This window comes from Cupressus sempervirens, chromosome 5 (genome assembly GCF_028749045.1).
Source record: "Cupressus sempervirens isolate cs-2001-9-10 chromosome 5, ASM2874904v1, whole genome shotgun sequence".
Classification (NCBI taxonomy): Eukaryota; Viridiplantae; Streptophyta; class Pinopsida; order Cupressales; family Cupressaceae; genus Cupressus; species Cupressus sempervirens.
Window position 1 is genome coordinate 919,152,181 of NC_143122.1, and position 11,670 is coordinate 919,163,850.

Genomic DNA, 11,670 nt, shown 5'->3' on the forward strand with positions numbered 1-11,670 from the left:
GTAAAGCTTGATTGTACCTCTCACTTGATTCAAAATTAACTTCATGTCTCCCTTATGTTTCAAAATGAGATACTTCATCGAATGTTCGTTGATTTAGTCGTCGGACTTCATTTTTCCTTCTTCTTTCTTCTTCTCTTTCAGCTTGTGTCATTTGTTCTTGTCGTCATCTACGATACTCTCTTTGGTATTCTCTCTAGTATGCTCTTTGTTGCTCCATTTGAAATTGTCTTCTTTCTTGATCCGATTGGAAATTCATACTTGATTTATTCATTTCTATGAAATAAATTTGTAACCAAACATTAAAAAAAATAGTAGATTTAGTAAATTATTTTTTATAAAATTGGCTTAAAATATCACATTAATTTAGTGGCATTGCACTTTAGATAAGATAGATATTTATTCATTTCTAATTGATAGTTTAACAATTCACAAATACATATAGGAGGAACTTTTTTGTGTAGATAAGATCTAAAAATATACTAAATACCAAATAGTCTTGTATGTATAATACTAAATTTATTTAAGACAAAGGAAAAATAACATACATTCATCAAAATTGATAAGTCGAACAAACAAATTAATAAAATAAATTGATAATGTCAAATAATATGACTCCTAGATTTAATTATAATGATGCAAAAACATGTGGAATTCATCAGTGAGGAAAAGGTTATTTTCGCCATCCATGTGCTCTTCATCATCGCAGATGTCTTTCATAAATTCAAAGAACCCAAATGATTTCTTCCATGCGTCATGAATTTCCTTTGTATATTGTCCCATCTGCAAGATTTGAGAATCTTGGACACCTCGAACATGAAAGCTCGCATTATGAATTTCATCTGGAATTTTTTTACAAGACTCAGAAATGATTGTTCCCAATCTATCCAAATAAGTTTGAACAATTTGGCTTAATTGCACCAAGTCGTTTGGAAGAAGTGGGCTTGTGATAGTGTTCTCAGAATTATTTTGTTGAGCATCGATAGTTAATTTTTTTCTGATATCTATAATGTAAGGATAAAAAATGGTCAGTATCAAAATGACAAGAATTAAGCTATGCATATATAGCAATAAATTGGTATTTGAAAGAGAAGAAGATTTTTTTTATTCTTTCTTATTGACATAATTCTACTCATTTAATTTCTTTTAACAAAAAAATTATATCTTCTTAAAATTATTTATATAATGTTCTAATCTTTGATTTAAAAATTTAATAGTAAAACCTAACTTCAAATATTAAGGAGAAAATAGATAACATTTCATGAATTTTTTTTTTATTTTCTTCATATTTTGATAGACGTTAAAATTGAGATTTATAAGTGGAATAAAATTTATAAAAATTAAAAGACATTCTTAAATATAAAATTTAAATTTCTTGATACATCATTTCATTTAAATGTGTATTAATCTTTCAGACTTAGTTGATAGATCTAATTGAACTTTTCTAATATATTTTAATATAAGGTTGAAATTTATAAATTTGAGAAAATTTGAACAAAATGTTAGAGATTATATCAAGGCCTAGGACCTACTTCTTACATACATCAAAAGACAAGGTAGAGACCATGTAGTTTCTATTCTAAAAAAGTTTTTAAGAATTATTATTCATAAATTTTGTTCTTTAAAAATACATAACTAAATGATACCTATAATTTTAAACTTTCTTTTATTATCAAGCAATAAAAAATTATTTTCCCATAACTCTATTCTCAAAAGATGCATAACAACAATACAATAATATTGATCAATCAGTATAATATGAAAAATAGTATAATCTAAAATTTTATATATTAAAAATGATCTATCTATTAAAAAGATTACTACTCATTAATAAAAATTAATGTATCATGCATTATAAATATATAAACTAATTATAATTGTACATGTGTATCTATGTTTATTTATCTAAACGTGGATGTTTGATAAACTATATAATGGATTGGTTTCAAATCAATTTTCTATTTCTTAAAAAAACAACTCCTATTTTTATTTAAGAGTTTCCTTAAAGTATTAGATTTAAATTGCTTCATGATGTATAATGAGCTTATCTAAATTATTCTACTACTATTTAATATCATGATAGTAGTTGATAAAACCTATAATAGTATAATTAGCTAATCTCAAATCCATCTACTTTTATTTAATAGTACAATAATAGTTCATAGGACCTATAGCATATAATTAGTTGATTAAAAATTATTCTACTTTTGTTGAAAATCTTAATAATAGTTTGTAGGAGCTATAATTGATATAAATCTCATCTACTTTTATTTAACATCATGATAATAGTTCACATGACCCATACTATATAATTAGTTGATCTAAAATCTATCTACTACTCTTCAACATGATGATGAACGTCACAACAAGAACCCCTGAGAGTTTCAACCTGTTCGATGTTTTTTGTTCTTAATGGCCAAAGGCATTCCACGACAAATTCCGTAGTGGATGACATCAAAAATATTTCTCTTGCACGCTCTTCATATCTCAACCAAGACCTTGATGGAACCTGCATGTCATCGAGGTTTCATCATCACTACCAATTTCCAAGGTCTTATCGGTAAAAAAATAATAATAAAATTTAACGCAACACGGAGAGGCCTATGTGCTCATTGGTATGTCAAAGTGTAATCACCCGACCGACTACATTAAGAAATGCTCAAATTCTATGTGTTTTCTAGGGAATGCCGAATCATAAAATTAGTAAGTAAAATAGAGACAACAAACTAATGAGGAATTTAACATTTTATAAAAATGACTCGACTTATATGCTAACCACCATCTTTTGCACCATGCCTGTTTGCCTTCAAAAAGACTAAAATTTAATATCAAACAAGAAGCCCATGAATTTCACCGTCAGTTTTGTACTTTGTTAGAATATCCATGAGGATTTCCACTAAGAATGCCATATCGCTTGATATCGAAAACACTTTCCCATCTGGTGTCCCAAGATTAGAGTTTGGCAAGATGAGTGGAATATTAGTTGGGAGGGTTTAAAGATATTTAGTCAAATGTTGCAAAGTGAGCAATATCGGGCGAAATTTTATATTATATCATATAAGGACGAGGTGCTCAATATTATATGTGTATCATATGTGTTTTAAATGTTAAAAGAGTAAATAAGATTAGCATTAAAATATCAGGAGCACCATATTGGTCTAGAGTATTTTCTCTTCCATCCGAGATATCCAAATACAAATAACAAAGAGTGATTGGCACTGTATCACACCTTTTAAGCTGTATGACAAATTCTAGATGATGCACTCCATAGTGGATGGTTAATGTTAAACTCCATGATATTCCAACTAGGTAGTGAATCCTCCATCAGTCGTTGCATATATCTATGCACTTAATCAACTCTTCTAATACATCATCCTTACTCTATTATTACAAATCTAAAATCTTTCTCTAGCTCAAAAATATGATATAGTGCAATACATTTGAAAAGATGAGAATTTTTTTAATGTAGAAATCACAATATATATAAACTTGCCTGCCACCAGAAAAAAATACCCTATACATCACTGAACCTGTAGACACTGAGACAGACAATAATAGAAAAAAGAGTTTAAATAAATGGAAAACTACAAAATCGCGTAACAGTTATCCTAATGGTTGAATAATTTTGGAGTGGGATGAAAGAAATAGCCACCACAAATAGAATAACAAAATCTTCATTTTTGAAATTTAAATAACAGAAACCAATGACTTAAGAATTCTAATCATAGAAAAACCAATGTAATCACCTCTCCTTTATCATAAAATCTAAAGACTGCACTATGAAATGGGGGAAATCATACCAGAGTTAAGCTCTACTACCATAGATATTCTTAACAAACCTAATATTTGTACAACTTAACACACAATCTCAATGTGGAAGTGGGAGAAAACCTTGCACAAATTTATCTACAAAATTGTATTTCAATAATCTATCAAAAACTCACAAATTTGATGACAACAAAAAATTACAGATAACTTTTGATAGTGACCCCAAAAGGAAAAACAAATATTAAATGAATTTTCACTTTTTTTTGCAGGGAACTTAAAAATCATCGTAGACTCTAGAATAGATCCAAAAGGTCTACAACAATTCATGAGAAATTTAGGAACAATCTAGAACTATAAATGGAAAGGCATTCACCCACGACAGTTGTAACTAGAGTATTAAATGTCACATTTAAAAAGTATTAAGTAATCTTACATTATTCTTGCATTTCAGTTGTCTATTTTATCGTTGCAGTCCACTCTAGCCTGGGCAATAAAAAAAACATTACAATGTGTTAATAATTTTAAACTACCATTTGTTCATTGGTTGCAATAGTTTTCTTTTAAAATTCTTAATAGATAAAATATAAAACCCCTAGCAAAATGCATACGGACTAATGAGAAAATAAGAATAATTAATAAAAACGAAATTAAAAATATGTATGCACTACATAATATAGGATAAATTTTATTGATGTGTGATATTGCTATCAAGATTTAACTCTGTAGTTTTTGAGTCTAACTTATTGACCCATGTTTCATGAGTAGTGATTCAACATGAATCCAGCCCTCATTAGAATAAATAGAATTCTTGGTTTCTGAAATTAATAACTCTACATATTGTAGGAAAAACTATTCTACTATCTTTTTGATTGAGGTTTTTGGTGTTTCACTTTTAATTTTTCTTAGTATCCTATTTGGTAACCATGCCACTTTCTTATAGTTTTTCAAACCCATTGAGCTAAATAAAAAATAAATTTAATCGATGTAAATTCTCTCAACTCATTAGATTTTTGTATTTTTGCATGGCTCTAGTAATGATTTACTCTACAAAGAAATACCTATATATCTTACGCCAAAACTTGCAATCCATCAAGTAGTCTCTTGAAGTGTAAATAAATGCTCATATGATGATAATACTTTTGAAAACAATGCAATATATTTTGTCGCTCATTTTAGCATTTGACAAAATATATACGTGCTTAGGTCTTTGCATGGATTTCGATTTGGAATTGCTTAAGATTTGTTTTTTAATTTTTTTTTCCTAGTATACAACATCAAAATATTTACAAACATGGCAAATTTTGAATCTATTATAATTTGATTTTATGCATTTTGCCAATAAATATTTTCCAGCATCAACCGTCTATCAAATTTTTTTGCATGTATGTTGACATTTTCTCAACTGACTCAATGAGTACATTTTTGTTTGCAGATTCATAATTTCTCACATTTTGGGGCCCTATTCTTATAATGGTAAGGGATAAAAGTAGCATTGGGGACCTTAAATTACAAATGGAACAACAAACAAACTAAAAAATAGGTTTCCTCTTGTCTTATATTGCCTGAAAATAAAATAAAAAATAGATTTTCATTTGTCATTAAATGTTTAATTTTTTAAAAATTGTTTATTCATAAATTATTTCTAATTATTGATAATTTTTGTAATTTGGATAAATAAATATAGATAATTTTAATAATCCTTATAGGACTTAGATTAGTCTAGTTTAAATTAAATATTTATGTCCTAAGCTAAATGAGTAAAGATATAATAATTGAGCTTATATGTTTGAAAAAGATATAACTATGTTATAGGCATGGGCTTTTGAGTATTGTAGCTGGTAGACATCAATGGAGTTGTCTTTTTCTCAACTGATACGTTTTATGAAATCATTGCATATAGAGCACGACACTAGAACTATTATACTGCTACATCCTAAGCTAAATGAGTAAAGATATAATAATTTAGTCTAAGACATTCAAAGTAAAGGTGTGGGTGGGATCTTGTATGTTTGACAAAGATATAACTCTGCTATTGGCATGGGCTTCTGAGTGTTGTAGGTGGTAGACATCAATGGAGCTATCCTTTTATTAATTGATATGTTTTATGAAATCATTGCATATAGAGCATGACATTATTAGAACTATTATACTGTAGCCAGCCTATGAATATGTTTTTTCTACTATTCTTGATTTCCTCTTCATGCCCTCTTGACTCCACATGTCATATACAGGCTTGTTTCTCTTCACAAGAGTGCACATATACTTACAAGTCAAGCATGTTAAATACTCCTATTGTCTGAGACTATAAAGCTTAACACATAGAAAATAATATTTATTTACAATATGTGTATATCTAGTTTCTATAATATTACAATTTCCTTCAGAGGTCCTACTGATTCCATTTGTCCTTCCTCATTAATACAACTAAATTGGTATGTCGCTAAGCTTCCATTAACATTTGCAAGAACCATGCGATCTTGAACAACACTATAGCCATGATTGTTGTCAAGTCTTCCCTCATTTTACATGTTATCACAAGTACCTACAAGTAAAATTTCATCCAATTTAAAGTTCAATGTTGTATGCATTATCTTCAATTCCATTCCTAGACTTCTTAAGATGTCCCTATGATGCACCTGCATCATGAACTTCATGAATCATTTCTACATTTGATGTTTTTTCCATGCTTAATGTCCAATTTTTGTTATAATTTGAATCATTGTGCTAAGATGGGAGCTCTAATTTTGTAAAAAAGTAGGCTCCATCAAGATCAACAAAAGCTTTTAAAGTAATAGCATAGAAGAAACTAAAGAAAAGAAATGAAGTCTTGTAAGTAAAAGGATCCTAGCAACCTATGCAAAGGAGAAGAAAATACATGTCAATTGAATTACAAGAACATAATCATTGATAATGAGGACAATTTTTCCATAGAAATTCAAATTATGATATTGCTAAGAGGGTTTTACAATATAATCATTTGTTAATAAAGAAGGCAAATTTTAAATTCTAGAAAAACTAAGAAAGATTTAAGTTAGAGGTCTTTCCTTATAGATGATCATATTATGATTTATGATGAATCCATAAAGGCTAGATTTCTTTTCTTCTCTTAATATATATTGATAGAGAAATATAGAAACCCCTTGGATCCACGTATTTTGGGTCCCATTATAGGAAAAAATAGGAGATAGAACAGTAACCCATCTGGTTGCTAGATGTGCTAGAAAAACCATGCTCTTTCGTAGGAAACTCGTGTCCAAAGGTTTCAAAAGAATGTACAAAACATTTAATGTTCTTTTATATTAAAAAAATGCATTTTATTGTCCTAAAAAAACTTAATAGGTAATTGCGGATATGTACTTATGTTCTTCTTCCTTATTTGTATGACAGTTAAACATAGTAGGCTGATTGTATGTTATCATTGGCTGGCCCATCTTGTCCATAGTTAGAGAAGCTTATTTTTGTTGTGAATCCACTGCGTGTTGTGTAGGGGGAATGATACCAAAACCAAGTAGAAATAAAGATCTACTTTATATTATGCTATTAGTCAAATATCTATTTTAAAAATTGGCATAGATATGCTATTTTATAAGTTTGGACATCTTGAAGTGACACAAAAATTTTTGAAGATGAGGTAGAAAAGACATCAATTGCTAAGAAAGATTTGGAGAATGAGCATAGAATGCTTGGATCAATGTATTTTCTAAAAAAGCATGACACAAGAGATTTCAACAGAGAATACCTAAACCAACACATTGTCCACAAAGTTATGACACAAGAAAGTTCAATGGAAGACTTTCTAAAAGAAAATGGAATCAAACACTCATTTCGCAAATAGCAAGCTTGGATTAGGAATTAAATTATGATCCAAAAATTCATATTTTCTAAACTTGGAGTACAAATACATTGAAAAAAAATATAGCATGATAGCCTTGGTATGCTTAGAATAACCTATACAGTCAAATAAGAGAAACTAAAAATGTTGACTTTAACGCTCAAACCATCTAAAATCAATCCTTATTGTTTTGTAACTATATATAATTATTGATGACTATTTCTTTCGTAAATTTTTGGTTTTATTAAATCAAGCTATGGCAATTACTTCCTTGAATTTCATTCTTGTTTAAGTCTTAGCTACTATGATGGCTTTGTTTATTTGGATATCCATGTTTAAAGCTTGGTTGCAGACAAATTCTGCAGTAGCATGTTTGCACCATTTTTTGGAAGGTCAACTACTAAATTTTAAAAGCCTTACCTCTACATACTAGATAGACATCTATATGCTAGACAATAGTCTACCTTGGTTAGTTAAGCATGGTGAGCTTGTATTTTACTGTAGATTGTAGCATTTGATCAACAAAACATTTATGCATTTTACTTATATCCCATTCACATTTTGTGTCATAATCATTATTGAAATCAAGAATACCATAGTGTTCAAGCCAATGGTAAGACAAACTCTTGACACAAAGTTTGATCATTACTTGACTTGGCTTTAATATGTTGAGGGGAAGCACATGGTACAGGTGGTTGCAAGAAGAACCTCTTATAGAATTATCGCATGAATAAAGTATGAGACAAATCTCAAACCACATTGTGTGGTTCTTTGACCTTTCCTCTTATTTTCATAACTAGTGGTTGGTCTAAGTAAACTTTGTGTAGATCATTTACAAGGGCTAAGTAAACTTTGTGTAGATCATTTAGGGAGGACCTTGACTTGCCATCATTTCTTATGCAAATAAGTTTAAATTTTCTTTCCACTTAATTTTTTTTTAGAATATAGTAAAAACCAATGAGCCCTTAATCTTCCAACATTTCTTTCGGTGAGTCTATTCTTTTCTCATATATTTCTATTTAAATAGAATAATTCAATTGTCACCATGGAGCTTCTCATTACATGGGAGACCATCATTCCTTAAGGAGAGATGTGATAAATATTCCTCATGGCATTCCCAATCAAAGAGAAATAGCACTGACCCAAGCTTATTCTGATCTATCTAGAAAAAATAGTGTCTAAGTATCACAATCGTTCCATCACACCACATTAACCCTGTCAAAAAACTTTCAAAGTTATGTCAAGCCTTAGGGCCCAAGAATGTCTCCTCTTCTAGCTCAATAATCTATGCCCAATTTTAACTTAAATAGCTCAATGCTCTCTTGGAGCTATTTGGAATTTGGTAGATTCATGGTAGTGAGCTCTCCAATGAAAAGACTTCCATATGCTAGGGCCATAAAATATCTTCTCAAGACTACTGCTCACTCAAGCACTATATTTGTTTAGGTATAAAGTTTAAACTGTGTGAATGCTTTTAGTCATGAATCACTATCTCTATCTCAAGTCAGTATATACATTATTGAGACTTTCCTTAAATTATGCAAGCCGATGATCCCTACAATGACCATTAATGTCTATAGAGGCTAGGGAATATGGATGCTATTAGAACTACATATAAAATTGATAGGCAGGATCCTAGCTTAGATATTGCTAGTGAAACAATTGTAGATTCATCCCTAGTGTTCTCTAGCATGAACCCTTCCTATTCAAAGAGGCTCATTTGTGCTTCCATCATGGTAAATTTTTAGTAGCTTCATGAATGCAAGCTATATTATATTCTTTTTTTTTTGTTGAGGAGCTCATCAACCTTCCTATTCTAGATTTTTTTATTTCACTGAAAAGCATAGATGATCTTATAGTAACTCGCTTAAGTCTACAATCTCTCCGTTCTATTGCTCTTCTTATGAGTTAGAGGTAAAAGTAAATAAATGTGGTATGTTTTTAGATTATACTACAACAAAAGAATAGTTGAATTGATCTTCTTGGGTGATCTCTTAGGATGAAATATTGTGGAGCTGGGTGGATATATAAAGTATTAAAAAGTGTAAACTATTTGATTTACATTCAAGAAAATGGCTAGAGTTTTCGAGCTCATGAATTAAACAATATACATGGGTTGTTCACTAAACATGTTGGAATTAGAATGATTTTATTAAGGTACTAAAACTTGAAGTTTTGGGTGTTAATATATTTCAAATTTTCATTATGGATTTTTTTTGTTCTATATTATTTAAACTAAAGCTATCTAAGTAGATGCTTTACTTTCAACATTTTCAACTTTTTCAACTTACTTTCAATTCAATATTGATCTGAACAACGAAATATACGATAATCATGGAGATGGACTTGCGCTCTTCATGGCACCATTCGAACTGGAACCACAAGAGGACGCTTATGGTGGATTTCTTGGCTTGTTTAATGAGGAAAGCTTTAAACAATCATCTTATCAGATGGTTGTTGTGCAGTGCGGAGTTTGATACATACAACAACGATTGGGATCCTGATGACAATCATGTTGGGATTGACGTCAATAGCATTTTCTTGAAGTTCATTTTTCCGCACAATACATCCAGTCTATTCAATCGCTCTACACACCAAAATCTCACAAACGCGACATGGAATGCCTGGGTGGATTATGACGGTCTAGAAAAGGTTCTGCACTTCTTTCTCTGGTATAATTCTTCTAAACCCAAAATTCCTCTATTTAACCACACAATAGATCTGAGCAACTGTCTACCAGAGTACATCAAGATTGGCTTCTCGGCTGCCACTGGAGAGTACAGAGAGACGCACATCGTAAAAGTTTGGAATTTTACTTCTAAATATTCGTGGGAAGTCGGACCTCCTAGTGAATTACTTAGAAATGGCAATGCAAACAGATTTTCTGTGAAAGTTTATTTGATATGCGTGTTCTTCGTTGTTGTGGTCCTATGTGGCTTCATAGTTGTTCGCTGGTGGCAGCATTTCAAAAAAAGGGGAACAGAAGGTAAGGCTAGGGAAGAGAGCGATCAAGAGCTGGACGAATGCTGTTCTCATGGCCCCCGAAGCTTTTCCTACGCCGAGCTTAGTGCCGCGACACAAAATTTTTGCGAGAAAGAAAAGCTTGGACAAGGCGGCTTCGGCAGCGTTTACAAAGGAATCTTGCCCGGCACCGTGGAGGCGCTGGCTATGAAAAGAATAGCTCAAGGATCAAGACAAGGAAGAAAGGAGTATGTCTCCGAAGTTCAAACAATCAGCAGGTTGAGACACCATATTCTTGTGTGGCTTTTAGGATGGTGCCACAAAAAGAGAGAGTTACTTCTGGTCTACGAGTACTTGCCAAATGGGAGTCTGGATAAACACGTTTTTGGGGAAGAGGAGGATATGCTGGATTGGAGCCGAAGATATAGTATCGCCTGTGACATTGCCTCTGCTCTTGTTTATCTCCACGAAGAATGGGACCAGCGTGTCATTCATCGAGACGTGAAGGCAAGCAACGTAATGCTGGATTCTGATTTCAATGCCAAGTTGGGTGATTTTGGTTTGGCGAGACTAATGGAACATGACCAGGAGGCTTCCCATACGACCATGGTGGCGAGCACGCGGGGGTATGTTGCTCCAAAGTGCTACATAACAGGGAAAACCAGTCCAGAAGCTGACGTGTACAGTTTTGGGGTGGTTACACTAGAAATTGCCTACGGAAGGCAGCCGTTTGATCACAGCCTTGTAGAACACAATTGTTTCCCTTTTCTTGTCAACATCTATCGCATACTGGACCTTCTGATGTACGGACCACTTTCATTCGTAGATAGCATTCCTGACAAATATAACACATTTGTGGCATTTTAAAGCTATCCAGTTGTTGTCAAAACTGCATTTGAGATCTATAGAAATTATCCTTAAGAAATACAGTTGGGTTTTGTACATTTTTATTTGCAGATTCAAAATTTCTCACATTTTGGGGCCCTATTCTTACAATGGTAAGGGATAAAAGTAGCATTGGGGACCTTAAATTACAAATGGAACAACAAACAAACTAAAAAATAGGTTTCATCTTGTCTTATATTGCCTCAAAATAAAACAAAAAATAGATT

At 31.4% G+C, this 11,670-nt stretch overlaps 1 protein-coding gene across 1 annotated transcript; it reads left to right on the plus strand.

The window, feature by feature from the left end:
• Nucleotides 1–9,931: 9,931 nt before the first annotated feature.
• LOC149558950 (L-type lectin-domain containing receptor kinase IX.1-like) lies at nucleotides 9,932–11,425 on the plus strand. Its single transcript, XM_089831154.1, has one exon. It carries the CDS (start codon nucleotides 9,932–9,934, stop codon nucleotides 11,423–11,425), a length of 1,494 nt encoding a protein of 497 aa, XP_089687280.1.
• The last annotated feature ends 245 nt before the right edge of the window (nucleotides 11,426–11,670 follow it).

Excerpts from the sequence above, each read along its gene's own strand:
- LOC149558950 (XM_089831154.1), top strand. The coding sequence starts at position 9,932 with ATGGAGATGGACTTGCGCTCTTCATGGCACCATTCGAACTGGAACCAC.